The sequence below is a fragment of the Callithrix jacchus genome, chromosome 5 (genome assembly GCF_049354715.1).
Source record: "Callithrix jacchus isolate 240 chromosome 5, calJac240_pri, whole genome shotgun sequence".
Taxonomy (NCBI): Eukaryota; Metazoa; Chordata; class Mammalia; order Primates; family Cebidae; genus Callithrix; species Callithrix jacchus.
Window position 1 is genome coordinate 128,644,065 of NC_133506.1, and position 18,886 is coordinate 128,662,950.

The 18,886-nt window shown below is 50.9% G+C and overlaps 1 protein-coding gene across 18 annotated transcripts in view; it reads right to left on the reverse strand.

The window, feature by feature from the left end:
- SLC39A11 (solute carrier family 39 member 11) overlaps positions 1–18,886 on the reverse strand; it is a 441,622-nt gene that overhangs the window by 4,277 nt on the left and 418,459 nt on the right. For 15 of the 18 annotated variants that reach the window (XM_078374526.1, XM_035301656.3, XM_054256431.2 and 12 more), the window contains one exon: positions 2,356–2,454. The exons of the other annotated variants lie outside the window; for them this stretch is intronic. In XM_078374526.1, coding sequence (XP_078230652.1) covers positions 2,356–2,454 — 99 coding nt within the window. The remainder of the gene's footprint in view (positions 1–2,355; positions 2,455–18,886) is intronic. 18 annotated transcript variants of the gene reach the window in all.

The window sequence follows — 18,886 nt, forward strand, 5'->3', positions numbered from 1 at the left end:
CTGAGGAGGAATGATATGGGCATTTCCCAAGGACAGTCAGTTGTACTTGGCATGTTTGGGAGTTCCCCCTATTGAAGGGGCTGCACCCATGCCCCTCTGCTGCATCTAGCCATGTGTGCACTGAGAGCCTGTCTCCCTCACCTCCATCTTGGATTAAGGTGAGATTTCTGTTGTTAAGAAATCCCTGGCCAGGTGCAGTGGCTGACGCCTGTAATCCCAGCACTTTGGGAGGCCCAGGCGGGCAGATCACCTGAAGTCAGGAGTTCGAGGCCAGCCTGACTAACATGGAGAAACCCTGTCCCTACTAAAAATATAAAAAAATCAGCTAGGAGTGGTGGTGCATGCCTGTAATCCCAGCTACTTGAGAGGCTGAGGCAGGAGAATCCCTTGAAGCTGGGAGCCAAGATTGCACCATTGCACTCCAGCCTGGGCAACAAGAGTGAAACTCTGTCTCAAAAAAAAAAAAAAAGAAAGAAATCCCTTTATTTGAGGTAGTAAGGGGCGGGGGAGGTCTATACCACTTGAAATCAAATGAGCTCTGATGCAAACAGCAGCACATGTGAGGAGTGAGAATTTCAAGAGCAGGAGATGAGCTGGAACCCCACAGCCTGAGCCCCACGGGCAAAAGATACCTGCCACCGCAGAACCCCAACAGACAAAGCGTTGAGGCCCCTTTCTCACTGTAGGGGTTCAGCAGGCTACACTGCCTCTGAGCCTCAATCTTTCCATCTGTAAGATGGGGGTGAGAGATGTCTTCCTTGCCCCACCTCCCCAGATGTCAGGAAGGCAAGTCCTCACTGTGAGGACTGTGAGCTCCCACCTTCTGCCTGCCTCTTTCTGGCCAGCAGCAGACAGTGTGCGTGGGATGTGTTTTCTGCTGCAGAATTCTCTCAGGAGGGGGCTGCTTCCTGGTTCTCCTGGGTTTTATGCACAGTCCAGAGGAATTGGCAGCTCTCTGCTTTATAGAATTCTTGGCCTTGGCTTTGTCACCTCAGGAAAAAGTGGGTTTGATGTCAAGTCCAGACTAGAGTAAGAGAAACGACAAGCTTTCCCTCAGGGTCTGGATGCCGACCATGAAGGCACCACTCCTTTCTCTAGTCTCCCCTGGTTCCCTGACTGTAGGAAATAATAATTACAGTTCTTAGAGTTAAAAAATAGTCCCTGGCTGGGTGCGGTGGCTCACTCCTATAATCCCAGCACTTAGAGAGGCTGAGATGGGGGCAATCTCTTGAGGTCAGGAGTTCAAGGCCTGCCTGGCCAACATGGCGAAACCCTGTCTCTACTAAACATACAAAAAAATTAGCCAGGCAAGGTGATGCACACCTGTAATTCCAGCTACTCAGGAGGCTGAGGGACAAGAATTGCTTGAACCCAGGAGGCAGAGGTTGTGGTAAGCTGAGATCGAGATCGTGCACTCCAGCCTGAGTGACAGAGCAAAATTCCATCTCTCTCTCTCACACACACACAAATAGTAATAATAATAACCTCTAAGGCCACCTTGCTCTGTCCTTGCCCAAATGCTCTGTTCCACAGACTCCAGCAATGGAGGAAGAGATACCAGAGGGTGGAAAAAATAATTTCAGGATATGCAAGAATTTGTAAGTCATAAGGCCCTGTAACACGGAAGGCATTCTGAAACTGTCATTGGCTGTCTTTTCAAATGCTCTTACCATACATTCTAGAGTAGCGATTGTTTTAACAAAGAAGTGATCTGAGGCTCGGAGTCCTGCGTGGAGGGACAGAAGCGAGACTTCCAGTCTCAGGGCCACCACTGATGAACCAGGTGACTTGAGCTGGTCATCTGACTCTGGGCTGTGGCTCCCTCCTCTGAAACATGGGGACTCACCATGGACACTGGAAGGCACAATTAAGGAATAGACTAGAAAGCTCTTTGGGGAAAATGAGAATACGAGGTATGAGTACAACAGCATCTGACGTGCTTCTAGTGTTCACATCGACAGGGGGTTATGACAGGAGATACTGTAACACCTCCTGGGGACAGGCAGTTGTAATGTGAGCGTAAGCTAAGGCATCTGACATCTAGAGTGGACATCAGGTCTACCTCGGTTCTGCCAGAGCCTAATCCTGAATGGGCATGGCGTGCCTCTCCACAGAGGGCTTTAAAATAGGAAACGCAGCCCATCAGGTTAGTTTATGTAGAGGATGAAAATCAGAAGATGAGACTGAGGGTCCCCCCAGCCTTGGGGGGTACAAGAGTCAGTGGGGTTATCGGTGTTTGACCAGGAGCCTTAGATTGGCTGCCAGGTGGAAGAGGCTGTTCTTGCAAAAGAAGCCCACATGGAGAACTGTGAGCACTTGACATCAGACATGACCTCGCCTTCTGGCAGCACTCACCAGAAAGCTCTCCAGGTGGAGAAGCCCGCCCCTCGCAAGGGAAGGCTGACAGCCAGGCCCTCAGGAAAATTCTGGATCCCGATTCCAATGGCCAAGTTCCTGAAAAACCAAGAAAGCATATGAAGGCTGCTGTCTGGAACAGGTGCCCACACAATGGGAGTCCCTGGCCAAGGTCCGGACCTCCTTGGGTGCTGGGGAGCCAGGAGGAGGACCTGTGACCTTCAGTAGGAGAGGAAGGAGAAAGGTCAGGACATGCGTGGAAGTAAAGAGCAGGGAAGCTGGGTGTGGTGGCTCATCCCTGTAATCCCAGCAGTTTGGGAGGCCAAGGTGGGTGAATCACCTGAGGTCAGGAGTTCGAGACCAACATGGAGAAACCCTGTCTCTACTAAACATTCAAAATTAGCTGGATATGGTAGCGCATGCCTGTAATCCCAGCTACTGAGGAGGCTGAGGCAGGAGAATCATTGGAATCCTGGAGGCGGAGGTTGCAGTGAGCCAAGCCTACACCATTGCACTCCAGCCTGGGCAACAAGAGCAAAACTCCAACTCAAAAAAAAAAAAAAAGAGCACGGGCACCAGGAGGGAGTGACATGAGCCCTCTGCCCGTCATGCTGTCCTGTGTCCTGGGCAGGCTCTGCCCTTACAGTGCTTTGCTGCAACAGAAAACACGCTGGCTGGCTCTCAGGATGCCCTGAATTCTGCCACGTGGCTGTATAACTTTGTACTTTTCATTTTACTTTCTACACCTCCATTTCTTTTTCATTTTTCTTTTTTTTTTTTGAGATGGAGTCTCACTCTGTTGCCCAGGCTGGAGTGCAATGGCATGATCTTGGCTCACTGCAACCTCCACCTCCTGGATTCAGGTGATTTATAGTTTATTTTTGTATTTTTAATACATGGGGTTTCACCATGTTGCCCAGGCTGGTCTCGAACTCCTGACCTCAAGTGATCTGCCCACCTTGGCCTCCCAAAGTGCTGGGATTACAGGCGTGAGCCACGATGCCTGGCCTACATCTATTTCTTATATGCAACTTGAGAACAATAATATCTACCATGAACGCTTGCCGAATGACCCCATAATGCCAGTTACATCCTAGCGTAGAGAGGTCCTCAATGCATTTTGGTTTTTATTCCATTACAGCATGGAAGCAGGTATATCACATTTTAACCAGAAGCGAAATGGGACAAGGAAGTGCAGCTGCAGATGCTGATGGTGCCACAGGTCTGGCTCTGGGCTCAGCTTCTCCATGGGCTCTGCAGGTCTGGCACCATCACTACATTTCTTTGGGCCCCTGTGATGCTTGCTGTGATCCTCTCACCTCCAGCCTCTGCAGGACAGTGAGGGGCTGTGCTGGTAGATGCCTGTCTTTAAGAACCTGCTTTCTGCACAAATCAGGCATTGGAGTGTGAAAGGAGGGAGAAGCAAAATGGGATGCGTACAAATTTGATCTGTGACGAATGCCTGCCCTCAGGGGGCTTAGTTTTTAGCCGTGGAGACAACACAGGCATAAGTATGAAGAACCCTCATTGTGCAGGCTGCAATCTACAGCAAATCAGCCAAAAGTCAACTTGCACAGGAAGCAGAGGCATGACTGGAGGGAAATGGGGTCTGTCCCAGTGTCTTAGGAAGGCCCTTTTGCGCATGAGACTCTACCTTGGCCAGACAGGTCCAAGGAGCAGCCCCTCCATGAAGGGCTATCTGAACAACAAAGATCTAAAGGGATGAGAATAGGGTGTCACTCACCAAGCAATGCTGGTGTGTGGCCCAAGGGAGTTGTGGGTAGACTAGATAGAAAAGGAAAACACTGGCCGGGCGTGGTGGCTCACGCCTGTAATCCCAGCACTTTGAGAGGCCAAGGCGGGTGGATCACGAGGTCAGGAGACCGAGACCATCCTGGCCAACATGGTGAAACCCCGTCTCTATTAAAAAAAAAGAAAAGAAAAGGGAAATACTGCCATCACTGGACTTTCAGGTCAACCGGCTCATGTCCATCCATCTTGCTGCCCAAAGGAATCCATCTATTGCTCAGAGGCAAGGGAGTGTTGTAGACTTGGCAGCTGGGCACGACCTGCCCCAGGCTCGCAGGACTGGGACACACTTATGGCCCTGAAGGTCCTGTCAGGCCTGCTCCAGCTGTGGCCTGAGTTCCAGCCTCCAGCAGAGAACACCAAGGAGAATCCCCTTTAGTATCTGATCTCCATTTTGTTTCAGGGCTTGGCCTTCACCCCATTTTTACCTTTATCCCCCCAACTCCTACACATGTTTCATCTAGGCTCATAGTTCCAGATACATCAGGAAGAACAGCCCCCACCTCAAGTCTGCCGGTCAAGTAGACTCCTAGGAAAAGACCAGCCCTGACAGAATCTCACACCTGTCACCACTGAGCTCCCATGTGGTTCATGTAATTAATGCCCATGCCATCCCTTTTTGACAGGTTTACAGTGAGCCCCTAAGCATCTACCTCAGCTTAAAATCTGCCCCCTATGTGCTGATTTTAAGCTCATGCGACAGTGTTGGGAGCCACTGGCCTAAGCGGGCATCAGAGGAGGTGAGGATGAGGAAAGTGGTCAAGCTCACCTCCCCCCCAGGAAACCCTTCCCAGCTATCCCAATCCCCAACACAGGCTGGAGCCAAGGACACCTGTGGCCACTACTAAATGCATCAGGAGCCTGCAGCCAGCATGCTTACTGTATATAGGATCTGATCTGGAGAGCTCTGGAGGAGATCCGGGGTGACAGAGGACAGGAGTAGCAAAACAGGTGGTATTCAGGGATACGGACATGTAACAGAAGTGACGGAGAATAGTGAGCATCCTGTGGCAGGGTCGGTCCCCCTTGGGTGGGGTGGGGGAAAAGAGCCCTGAGCTGACTTAGGAGCCGTGGGGCCTAGACTGGCTGGGGGATGGGAAACTGTGAAAAGGGACAAGTGCAGCCTCCCCAGGGGTTATCTGAAAAATAATCAGTTCCTTAATAAAGGAAATATTATGGTGCCTTGGGGCTGACAGGGCCATTGAGCCTGTCTCCCCAACCTGCAGGCAGGACTGTTCATGAAATGGAGTGGGCAGACAAGAAGTCACCCCACCACACCAGCCCAGGGCGTGCCCACAAAAACTGCATCACTCAGCGTTTGCCACGTGTCTACCCAAATCCCCGTCTATATCAACCAAAGATATGCTCTCCTTTGACTCCTTAGAGAGGGCCTCAGCATGCTTCAACTTCATCCCTTGATCTGGAGGGCAGCAAACTTTTTCTGTCATGGACCAGATAGTAAATATTTTAGGTTTGGCAGTCCAATGAGTGTTGCAACCACTGAACTTTGCCCTTGCAGGTGTGAAAGCAGCTACGGACAGTATATAAACCATTGAGTGTGGCTGTGTTCCAATAAAACTTTATTTACACAAATAACTGGTGGGCCAGATTTGACCCGTGGGCTGCAGTTTGCTGACCCCTGCCCTGATAGCTCAGTGGCTGCAGAAAGATCTGACAAGATGAAACCACAGACCCTGGGCTTTGGAGACCCTCTCTTCTTACGTCCTCATGGCCATGCATGGGGCAGCTGAAGTTTGGGCTTTGCAGTCTGACTTCTTCTGTCCAAATCCAGGGTCTGTGCCTTGTTAGCTGTGCTATTTTCTATTTCTCCAACTATAGAATTTGAAGAACAATAATGCCCACCCTCCCCTCACAGGTTGCTGATATGATTACCTGGGATAGTCCCTCTGAAGCCCTTAGCACGAGGGAGTTGATATGCAGTAAGCACCTAATAAATGCCTGTCCTGGGGTGGGGGTGAGTGTTATTGCTGAGGTTGCAGTGTGAGCTGACAGAGACAGGGACTTAAGGCTTTTCCAAGAACTCATGAGTCCTCTTTCTAAGAGAGACTATGATTTTCCACCCTGAAACTAAAACTCATTCCTCTACAAAGCTCTGCTTCAAAGACACCTGGCTTGGCTGTTTTGCTTATGGTTCATCTGTGCTTGAACTCCCATTGGCATTCATTCATTTGTTCTTGTTGACACTTCCGTGAGATTTTCACATCACTTGTAAGATTTTGGTGAGAATCACTGTACAAGCTGAAGGCGTTTCGGATACTGTGTTCGCATATACTGATGGATCTGTTTGGGTTGCACAGAAACTCCCAGGAGATGTAGACTCTTGCTTCTGCAAGGTGTATAGGACTGGAGTTCATAGCCTCACTTCTTCCCTCCGGGGCCCTGGGCCTAGGACCCAAAAGCTAGCTTTGGAAGACACTGCTGAGCCCTGCTTCAGTTATAGGAAGCTGCGAAGCATGTTCTAACCAGCCCTGGGCAGAAATACAGCAGTACTCGCGGCTTCTGCTACCAGTTTCATGTGCAAGCTGACCCTGAGCTCCTATCCTAGGAGTCAGAGGCATGCGAATATATTTCTGTTGAGGACAAATTCTTGCCAATATCTCATAAGCCCCTGCAACTTGGTTCAGTATCTCCTTGCAGCCGTCAAGATGACAGCGAAAATACAACCAGCCTCCTTGACCTTTTGTAAAGCCCTGAGTGCAAGGTTTCTTTCCAATGAGGAAGGCCAAGGCTTCTGATGTCTTGGTCCTTGCCAGGCACCTGGTGGCTGGCTCTCAGTCCGCTGCCATTGCCTGCACCTCATATTCACAGGCAGGCGCACGACTCACCACGACTGTAGCCACAGAGTAGCCAGCCCAATGTCACTGGCAAGTCAGAGGTGGGGCTCCCCGTCCAAAGTCCTCACCGTGACACAGTGCTGACTACAGCCATGGCCAGGCGGGGTATGGGAGCCTCCTTCACATCCTGTGTGGGAGCCATCGTCCTGATAAGCAGCACAGAAACGCCATTCTTCCATCCCTGGCAAGCCTCATTACCTCTGCCTTGCCCCAGCCCTGACACGGGGCTTCCAGCCCAAACAGCTGCCACGCCCTCTGGATCCTGCCAAGGGCATTGCCTTGCTGGGCGGTCAGAGTCCCTCCTGAACACTCCTGGGCTCCTTTGCCCTCAGCAAGGGCTGGCACCATGGCTTCTCTGACTTTTTTTACCTGTCATGCACAACATGGCTTCACTGGGCTCTCCACACACACACATGCTCACGCACAGGCCCATCCATGTTCCCTCGCCCCGCTGCATGTTGGGTAACTGTCAGAGGCCCACTGGTGGGGGTGACCAGTAAAGGGCCCCATCTCTTCCAGCCCTCTCCTCTTCTTCCATCACCTGCATCAGCTGCAGAATGGGATTTGAATCCTTGGCTCTCAAACCTGACGACACATGCCAGTCACAGGGAACGCCGGCAAATGCCGATGCCTGGGCCCTGCCCTGGAGATCTTGGTTTATTACCGTGGCCTTGGGCCCCGTGTATGCAGATTCCAAGAGTCTGCCATGGCGTTGAGAGCTACTGGCCTAAGCAGGTGTCAGAGGAGGTAAGGATGAAGATGAAGGCCAAGCCTGCCTCCCTCCCAGGAGCCCCTTCCCCTGCTATCCCGATTCCCAACACTGTCTGGGAGCCGAGAACACCTGTGGCCACTAATGAATGCATCAGGATTCTACAGCCAGCGTGCTTACTGTACACAAGATCTGATCTGGGGAGCCCTGGAGGAGATCTGGAGCAAGAGACGCCAGGAGTAGCAAAGTGGGTGGTATTTGGGGACATGGATGCATAACAGAAGCTACAGAGAATAACGAGCACCCGGTGGCAGGGATGGCCTCTCGGTGGTGGGGGGTGAGCCCTGAGCTGACTTAGGAGCCGTGAGACCTAGACTGGCTGCAGGGTGGGAAACTGTGAAGAGGAACCAGGGCAGCCTACAGTGGGGCTGGTGGCACAGAGGATGCCCCAGGCTCACCAGCTTCCCTCCTGCGACCCTGATGTGCATTTCTGCAAGTCCTCCAGTCTAACTAAACACTCTGTGCTGATGATCCTGGGCAGGTGGAGTTTGGTGGGCCATTCTCTCTATCCTTTAAGCTCCTGGAAGAGAAAGCCCAGATGAGAGGTTTCCTTTCCAGGATGGGCTATGAAAAATTCAAAACAGCATTCAAAAGCAAGGGGGAAATTATAAACCCATGCCCTTCTGAAGACAGGGAAGCTGCTGTCTTCTGGGTTCTGTTACTCCCCAGCAGTAGCACAAAGACACCATTACTAGTCTGAACCATGATACATTAGTAGGAAGAAAAGGGAAGTGGAGATGAGGGGCTCTGTTAGAAACTTCAGGCTGTCCCCTGACAAGGTCCCTTGTCCCTTCCGTGACAAGCCAAGTCCCATGGGAACCTGTCACCAGAGCCTGAGTCAGAGCAAAAAGGCAGAGATCTCTCAAGAAGGGCCAGGAGAGGGCCATCCCTGTGGAGAGTGGCACAGGAGAGGAGAGAGGGAGTGTGGAAAGGGAAGGAGAAGGAGGAGGCAGGCGGGAAGGGTCAACAGGGCCGGGTGTCACTGGGGAAAAGGGGGGCAGATGAATCCTGGGGTTGAGCTGCACCAGCAAGGACAAGAGCAGTCCTGATGAGGCTTCTCCTAGGGAGGAACCCAGGGACTGTCTGCAAGGACAGCCTCAGGGAGGCAGGGTTTGCCTTGAGGCATCCAGACTTCTCTTCCTTTTCCTGAGGAATCAGAATTTGCTAGGAGGGGGCAAACCCAGAGAACCACCAGGAAGTGGGGTCCCATCCAGCATTGGAGGAATCAGGGTTTATTTTAAAAGTTCATTTTCCATTATATTTTTATTTTTAATATTTATTTATTTATTTATGAGACAGAGTCTTACTCTGTCGCCAGTCTGGAATGCAGTGGCAGGATCTTGGCTCACTGAAACCTCTGCCTCCCGGGTTCAAGCAATTCTCCTGTCTCAGCCTCCCAAGTAGCTGGGAATACAGGCACACGCTGCCACGCCCAGCTAACTTTTTATGTATTTTAGTAGAAACGGGGTTTCATTGTGTTGCCCAGGCTGGTCTCAAATTCCTGAGCTCAGGCAATCCGCCTGTCTCGGCTTCCTAAAGTGCTAGGATTAAAAGCATGAGCCACTGTGCTTGGCCATAGTTTTATTTTTAAACATCAAAGTCTAGGCATAGTGGCTCACACCTGTAATCCCAGCACTCTGGGAGGCTGAGGCAGGAGAATTGCTTAAGGCCAGGAGTTTGACCAGCTGGGCAACATAGCAAGACCCTCTCTGTATATAATAAATAAAAATAAATAAGAGAAAAAAGAAGAACAAAAAAAGAACAGAATTATTAGGCATATTTCAAAATCATTTGTTAAGAAAATTAAAAATAGGCCCAGGTACGGTGGCTCACGCCTGTAATCCCAGTGCTTTGGGAGGCAGAGGCAGGCAGATCACGAGGTCAGGAGTTTGAGACCAGCCTGGCCAACACAGTGAAACTCGGTCTTTACTAAAAATACAAATATTAGCCAGGCATGGTGGCACATGCCTGTAATGCCAGCTACTAGGGAGGCTGTGACACGAGAATCGCTTGAACCCACGAGGCAGAGGTTGCAGTGCGCTGAGAGAGGCGAGCCACTGCACTCGAGCCTGGGCAACAGCATGAGCCTCTGTCTCAAAACAAACAAAATGAATAAAAATAAACATCAAGGAGGAGCAGAGATGGAAGAGAGAATGGTGAGAAGGATGATGATAGGTCACTTGACTTCTCTGGCTTTGGGCAGGAGTGAGTAGCAATGGTTTATCTCATTAGCAGTGTGCAGGCCAGTATGTCAAGGGGTCAGAATTCCCTGAATACAGTGTCCCTTTTGGGACAGGAACCAGGGTGCCCAACCACTCCGGTTCACCTGGGACGGAGGGATTTCCCAGGATGCAGGACTTCCGGTGCTAAACCTGGGACACTCCCCAGATAACTGATGTGAGCTGGTCACCCTCAGAAGCACTCAGAAACAGGGTAGTGGCAGAGGCAAGCTAGGGGAAGAATTGTAATTCTCCACAGAGGATCTGTACAGAAGCCTGGAAGCTAAGCAGATGTCTGAGAAAGTAAAAAGCCCTGCCTAACACTTGCAATGGTCTAATGCAAATTTGGGCCACTTTTAGCCCCTTGGATCGACTTCCCTCTAGAGAGCGAGCTGCCCCAAAACCCTCACTGGCCCCAGAGATGTTGGGTTGGTCCTTGTGGGCTGCTGTTTGCAGCCCAGCCCTGAGTGACACCCAGGAACCAGCAGGGCATGGCAGAGGCAGAAGAGGTGGCCTCCCTGCAGGGACAGCAGCAGACACTTTGCTGTCTTGGGTAGGGACACAAAGAAGCAATTCAGTCTGCTTAGGAAAGCCCCGGGGCTGACCTGTGAGGAGGTGGGAAGGCACTGGGACCCCAAATAATGACTCCTAGCAGATGGAGGGGGCTGGGCCCACAAGGGAGGCCAAGGAGGTGCAGGTGGGGGAAAGGGGCCGGCACCTCTTCAGGCTGGATGCAGGGGCAGAGGTGGACAGCCTGAGGTACTCTTCTAGAGGTCTCTCTCATCCCTTGCTCTTCCAACATGGTAGAGGCTAATGACGGATGGCCAGGGTCCCAGCAGGCTGCTAGGTAAGAAGGGTCTCCCTCCTTGTATCTTCACAGACCACTAATCCCAAGCAGTGGGCAGCAGGAAGAAGGGCATCCCCAGCAGGAAGTTGTTCCTGCTTTTTCTGACCCTGTTTCCCCCCGGAAGCTGACTTCTCATCTCCAGCATCCTCCACCTCCTCAGTGCCCCCCAACCACCCACATTAAAAGTGAGGGTCCTTGGAGGTCACTTGGCTCAATGCCTTGATGGTTAAGATTGTTAAGATAGAAAGAGGAGATGCAGACGAGTTCAATGCCTTGGAGGCCATGTGATTGGTAGGACCGTCAAACACCAGTCAAACACATCGGGTGGGACCCCAGGTGCATAGGTGTGCCCCAGCACGAGCCACACATAACTCAGCCTTTCCGTTAACTGAAAAATGGGCATTGGCAGCGCTCTCCTTTGGATGGCAAATGATCACTGTGACGTGCAAGGCCCAGCTCAGAGGCCAGAGTAGGTTGGGTGCTCTTTAAATAGCAGTCACTGGTAAAACTGCCCAAGTCTCCTGAATGAGGCAGCAACGAGAAGGGTACGTAAGCCTCCATTCCCCAAGCCTGGTGACCACCCAGCCTCACACCAATTTCTTCTACAATGGGTATGCCTCAGCCTTCTTAATTCTATGACCTCTTGGGCAGAACCATACCCTGCACTGGCAACTTGGCCACCTGGGAGCCGCTTCTCAGGAGTCACTCTGGGATCAGCCACTACGCCCCAGCCATGTTCAAGAGCTCATGCCACATACGAAGAAAGACATTTGGAAGGGCCCTGTCATCAAGGAACTTACAATCTGATACAGGGCAAAAGACCTGTCTGCAAATGACTACGACACAGCGTGGAGCTTACTAACAGCCATCAGAGAAGCACAGAGCATTAGGGGAAAATGAATTTGGCAGAGACAGATGATCCAGGAAACCTTTGTGGAGAAAGCGACATCCATGATGGACTTTGAAGGATGGGGACCATTTTAATAGATAAAGATGGGGCAATGCATTTCCTCCAGAAAGAAAGAACAGAGTAAGCCAAGGTGTGAGAGGATCTGGTGGGGCTGAGCCAGGTCTTCCTTTCTCTCCCCTTCTTCAAGTCCAAGGCAACATACAAACAAAAATAAAACATGAATTTGAGCCAAGGCCTATCTCTCTCATACATGTGGTCTCTGGTGTTCTCTGTGACTCTTTTTAAATTCTTTTTGGAGACAGAGTCTTGGTCTCTTGCCTGGGCTGGAGTGCAGTGGTATGATCTTGGATCACTGTAACCTCTGCCAGGTTCAAGCAATTTTCCTGCCTCAGCCTCCCAAATAGCTGCGATTACAGGCACCCCTCACCATGCTCGACTGTTTTTTTTTTTTTTAATATTTAGTAGAGACGGGCTTTCACCATGTTGGCTAGGCTGGTCTCGAACTCCTACCCTTAGGCGATCTGCCCACCTCAGCCTCCCAAAGTGCTGAGATTACAGGTGTGAGCCACCGCACCCAGCCTTCTGTGACTCTTTCTCAGCTGAATCTGCCAGATTTTTAGGAAAAACCTGAGTGTTAAACACCCCAGCCGTAACTCAGGTGTTCCCCAAGGCTGGAGTGCGAGGTACCATCCCAGGGGTCCCTACCCCATCTTTGGGAGGCATATGCCTGTGCTGAGTGATTTACTCAGGGGGGGTTCCCTTGAAATTCATCTATTAGCCATCCCCACTCAAACCTCTGACTTCAGAATGTCTCAGGTCTTGAGCTTGGGAAATGCTTCCAGCTCGTGTCAGCGGCAGCATAGAGCATGTGCCAGGAGCTGTGCACGGCACTGGAGACCCTGCCGCAACCGCTCGCGGTTGAAACCAGCCCAAGTCTTTCATTCCGCACCCATCAGAGTCAGCCTGAGGTCCTCTGGCTACAATAAAAACGATGGTAACCACTGCTGTTACTGATTGAGGGTTACTATGTGCCAGGCGCGCTTGTAAGCACATCACATGTAGCAACATGCCTTGTCCCCTCAACCACCTCATGAGCAGCTTTCCCCATTGTTCCCATTTTACAGATGGAGAAATGGATGCTCAATAAGTTAATAACTGGCCCTGAAGGTTACTGAGCTGGGAAGCGACAGAGTAGGACCTCCTAACTGCTACTGTGTACACACACACACTGGGTTTTCTGAGCCTCATACAGACCCATCAAAGCATGGGGAGACAGGGGCGGACGCTGTCTGACACCCACTTGGCTAGTGAGCTGAGGTTCTGGCCTGTTCTGGTCAATAGCGAAAGCAGGCCAGACTCCGGGAGATGTGGGCCAGAGACCTTCAGGGTTGAATGGAGTGGAACGCATCATCCACAGCAGGATTTCTCAACCTCACCACTACTGACATTTTGCACCGTAAATTCTTTGTTGTGGGGTGTGGTTCTGGGCATTGTAGGGTGTTTAGCAGCATATCCGGCTTTTTCTTTTTCTTCTTCTTTTTTTTTGGATGGAGTTTCACTCTGTTGTCACCCAGGCTGGAGTGCAGTGGCATGATCTTGGCTTACTGCAACCTCAGCCTCCCGGGTTCGAGTAATTTTCCTGCCTCAGCCTCCCAAGTAGCTGGGACTACAGGCACGTGCCACCACGCCCAGTTGATTTTTGTATTTTTAGTAGAGACGGGGTTGGTCAGGCTGGTCTCGAACTCCTGACCTTGTAATCTGCCCTCCTCAGCCTCCCAAAGTACTGGGATTACAGGTGTGAGCCACCGTGCCTGGCCATATCCCCAGCTTCCATCCACTAGATGCCAGCAGCAACCTCTCAGTTGTGAAAACCAAAGTGTCTCCAGACATGGCCAAATGTCCCCAGGGGTCGGGGGGAATTGCTCCTGGTTGACACCCACAGACCTGGAGTAAACAACAGCGTAAATGGGCTGCTTCCTCAGCAAATAGCTGGACGACAAAAAGCTGCTCAGGCTGTGTGTGCGGAACACCTGATCTCATGCATCTCGTTTGAGAATTTCTAGGCTCAGTGTAGTGCAGCCTTCCAGGGAGCTTAGCTGTGGCATGACAGATTCCTGGGGCTGAACATCCACCTTTGAGAACCACCAGGCCTCAGCTCCCTTAGTCCAAAACCAGTGGTCACTCTCAAACCTCAATGGTGCACAATTCCAGGGGTACTTTTCACCTTGTGTTCTCTGAGCATGGCGCCCCCTCGAGTTGTACAGTGGGACACTCCTGCTTGAGCGTGGATTGCTGCTCAGCCTGGGCTGTAGTTCTGGGGTTTGAGGTGCACACCCTCAGGAGAGGTGGTGGAGAGAGTCATGGATTTCTCTGAGAATTGGCAAGCGAGGGGACAGTGACCTGCAGCCTTGCTCTCCAGGCTATATGCCCTGGCCGGCTGATTATGAAAGAGGAATGGCATATTCCTGACAAGCCCTGCTTCACCCCGGCCTTCAGATCCTCCCCTATGCGATGAGCGTGTGTGTTCTTGCGTGGCAGGCCCTTACACACTGTTTTGATTGTAATCGTCTTGCCGTGAAAGGCCTGATTGTTCAGGCCTGGAGATGACATCACCGCTTCCCACTCGGGAAGCCTGTCGAGGTGTTTGATGAGCCTGCAGGTGGGAAGGGGCTGGGTGCTCCCCGCAGGGCTGCCCGGCCCTACCTGCTCAGAGGAGCTGGCTTAGCACGCAAGGGATCTTCCCCCACCCTCTTCGTGCAGTTCTTGGAACCTTCCTGGTGCAGGCTGGGAAGATGAGATGACCCATCCATTCCCTGACAGTCTCCCGCCTTCCTTCAAGGGGGTGAGGGAGAGCCTGAGGAAGTCAGCCAGAAGGCAGGGTGGTGGCTGAGGGTGATTCAGGCCACCACTGTGCACCTCTCCTTGTAGAAGTGTAGAGAAACCACCCAGATTTCTATGGAATCTCTGAATCCCAGAGGAATGCTCTGAAGACCTTTACCTGCTAAGGGTCCCAGCAAAGCAAACCAATCCTATGTACTGGGCAAGTGTGAGGCTGCCTCACACAGTGTGGTGGAGGTACACATCAGAGAGCCATGTGCCTCTGTAGCTATCAAAAGACACACCCTAAACCGAGTACAGTGGTTCACACCTGTAATCCCAGCAACTCAGGGGATGGGTGGGAGGATTGCCTGAGCCCAGAAGGTTGAGGTTGTTGTGCTGTGATGGAGCCATGGCACTCCAGCCTGGCTGGGACAACATAGGGAGGCCTTTTCTTTAGAACGAAAAGAAAAGAAAGGAAGAGAGAGAAGGGAAGGAAAGGGGAGGGAAGGGAAGGGGGGAGGGGAGGAGAGAGGAGGGGAGGGGAGGGAAGAGGAGGGAAGGGAGGGGAGAGGAGAGAAAAGGAGGGAGGGAGGGAAGAAAGGAAGGGAGGAAAGAAAATAAAGAAACAAAGAAAGAGAGAAAGAGAGGAGAGAGGGACACATCCTAGGAGTGCTGTTATTCATGCTGTTATTCAAAAATAGTCATAAACTGGAAGGCATGCAAATGCCCCTCTACAAGAGAATGAGGAAAATAAAATGCATTTTATTCTTTGTGTCCTATTCACACTATGGAACACCGTGTGGCAATGAGAATGAAAGCTTCACACCTATGTGCAAGTGTGGAGCCATGTCACAGACAAAATTTTGGGTGAAAACAACTAGACACAAAATAGTAAGTGTTGTAGAGTCCTATTTACACAAAGTCCCCAAGTCCGCATGACCAAGCCACGCTGTCTTGGCATGTTAATGGCTGTTAGCCCATTCACAGTTTTAATTGTTAATTCTCCTGAACATATTTGAAAATTTAAAAAGCTGACGACTCTCTTGAGGTAGGATTTCAGTTCCTAGGTAGGAGCCATACTTTGGGGGAAATAATATCTTCCCATTACCTTTTTAAAATGATATTTGATTGCAGTTGAATGTACGTGCAGAAAAGAGCACATATGCATTCTGCAAGATGAAGTTTCAGAAACTAAACAAATCCATGAAACCCACATCCCCATCAAGAAGCAGAACATCACCAGCACCCCTCAACCCCTCAACCCTGGGCTCCAGCTCGTCCTGGGCCTCTTCCGAAAGAGAATCACTATCCTCACTTCCAACAGCAGAGCCCAGCTGTGTGTCTTTGAACTTTATATAGAGAGTTGAGGCAGCAGAGTAAGACCCCAGAAGAGGATTACCTGGGGTCTGAATGACGAGGCCTTGCAGTCTCATTTCCTGCGGACCTGGCTTGTGGACAGTTCCCTCAGCTCATGGGTTTGGTCTTCTGCATGGGGTATTTCCTCGGGATATGAAAGTCTCTCCCGCTAAGCATCTCCTCTCACTCAGTTTCTTACTCACTGAGTGCTTCAGCCTCTCCATCTGCAGCTCCCCAAACGTACAACCAAAACACGTAGTTCCCAGCACTCAAAATACCACTGCAAACCACTAACAATGTTTCCAGAATTTCGGTGCTTTCTTCTCAGGAGCTTTAAGTGCCATTCTAAACATGTATTATTTCTGTGACAGAGGAGGTCCATTTTCCATTTTGTAGTTTCCAGGGTCTACAAGGGGTAAGCCGTGAATGGAAAGACACAGTGTGCGTCCCGGCAGCAAGGGAAAGGATGCTGGATGCCAAGCCCTCTTCCATACCTCAGGGCTTCACATAAAACCGTAGAAGGCAGGGAGGGAATGTGGTCAGTGGCAGCTTCGGGGAAGAGGACACCATACACCGCGGTGCCATGCTTGGCTACTCTCTGTTACACCTTACACGAAATTAGCCAGGGAAACCCGAGGCGGGGCTCTACCTTTAGATCTGATGAGAGTGAAGCCACGTCTGCCCTCTTCCATGGCTATACCAGTGCGAGCCTCCCTCATATCATTCCTGGGCTACAGTAACAGCCTCCTACCCAGTCTCTTGCTTCCACCTTTGCCCCACAAAGTCGATTCTCTGCATATTTGCTAAGTCTGATTATGCTGCTCCTGTGCTCAAGGCATTGCTGTGGCTGCCCACCTCACTTGGGGCCAGGGCCGACATCCCCCGCTGGCCTGCAGTAACTTACACGTTCTTGCCCTCTGCTCTCCCTCTGATTTCTTCTTCTATTGCTCTTTTCCTAGGTCCTGCTACTCTAGCCACCTGGTTTCTTTGCCGTTCCTCCAAAATGCCTGGTTACCTCCACCTTGTGGCATTTTCACTGGAACACTCCTGCTCAGTTATCAGTGGCTCACTTCACGTCTTTGAAGGTAAAGTCATAGGACCTACCCAAGGCCAGATCAGAAAAGGCTCTGTGGCTTCTTTCTCTCTCTTCTCTCTCTCTGGACTCCTAGCTTCGGGGGAAGCTAGTACCACATTGTGGGAATTCAAGCAGCTATGTGGAGGTGCCTACGTGATGAGGAACTGAGTCCTCCTGCCAACAGCCATGTGAGTGTGCCATCTGGGAGGTGAATCCTTCAGCCCTGGTCAAGACTTCAGATGACTGCAGCCCCAGCTGACCTCTCCCGACTGCCACCTCATGAGAGACCCTGAGCCATGACCACTCAGCAAAGCCACTCTCAAATTCCTAACCCACAAAAAAGCTGAGATAATGTCTGTTGGTTTAAGCCACCAAGTTTTGAGGGTTTTTTTTTTGTTTTTTTTGAGACAGGTTCCTGCTCAGGCTAGAGTTGGAGTGCAGTGGCGTAATCACAGCTCACTGTGGCCTTGACCTCCCAGGTTAAAACAATCCTCCCATCTCAGCCTCCCAAGACCACAGGCATGCACTACCAGGCCCAGCTAATTTTTTAAAAATTACTTTGCAGAGATGGGGTCTCACTGTATTTCCCAGGTTTGTCTTGAATTCCTGGGCCCAAGTGATTCTCCTACCTCAGCTTCCCAAAGTGTTGGGATTATAACTGTGAGCCACCATCCTCAGCCAAGCTTGGAATATTCTGTTATACAGCAGTAAGTGACTCTACGGTCACCTTCTCAATGAAATCTACCTTTTTTCTGAAACCTAGTCTGCCCGTCCTCCTTCCTTCCCTCCTTCCCTCCTTTCCTCCTTTCCTCCCTCCCTCCCTCCCTCCCTTCCCCCTCCTTTCCCTCCCTCCCTCCTTCCTTCCTACTTTTCTTTTTGTTAGCATTTATTGTCTCCTAACCTGCTATATATAAAGTATTCATTTTTTATGTTTATTGTCTGTTCTTTCTCCCATACCTGACCTCACACCCAAACAAGCTAGGATTCTCTGTTCACTGATTTATCCCGAGCACATAGACAAGTGCCAGGTGCATACAGCGGTGAAACAGACATGTGTGCAGATGCACATCTGAAAGTTCTAGCAGGTCTGATGGGGAATCCATCAGCGGGGAGCATGCCACCATTCTCTGGACCTCGGCGTCCTCAGCTGCAAAATAAGGAGGTTAAATTGGGCGACCCGTAAGTTCTTTTCCAGATCCTATGCTTTGTGATTCCTGGACAACGACGGCATTGTGGGTTTTCTAGATTTCAGGGGTTGCTGAGACAGGCCTGCGCCTTTGCCAAAGCTCATTTTCCTGTCCATTTTCCGTGCACATCTGGAAAGCCAGAAACAAAACCATCGCACTGTCCACATCTGGACAGCATAAACCGATCACTCCGAGAGGAAACTCCAAAACGGCTGCTCAGCAAAACAGTAGTGCGGGCCGAATGAGAAAGGTTGAAAGGCTCCTTTCTTTTCTACCCACAAAACAATCTTCTGGGCACAATCTTAGGAGCTGAATGCTTTGCCGCTGAATACCATATGCTCTCAATAGCCTTCGATGGCAGTCTCTGTCACTTTGCTCTCTGCCTGGCTCCTGGCCAATGCAAAACATGCAGAAGGGGACTTTTTCCCCCACTACCCGCTTGTTAGACGGATTATACCTTCACTTATCCTTGGGGCATGTGGCACGAGTTCAAAGCCGAAGACCACCTGCTCCTCCTCCTCTTCCTTCAGGGAGAGTGATTGAACACACGCCTAATGCAAACTAAAGAGGGAACTTTCAGGGCTCGTGAGAAATCCTGAGCTATTTGCATGCAGTTAGAACGTGTGCCCTTCCCTCTGTGGCTGAGAAGAGAGAGCTGCCCGGCAGTTTGTAGTCTCATTGTTT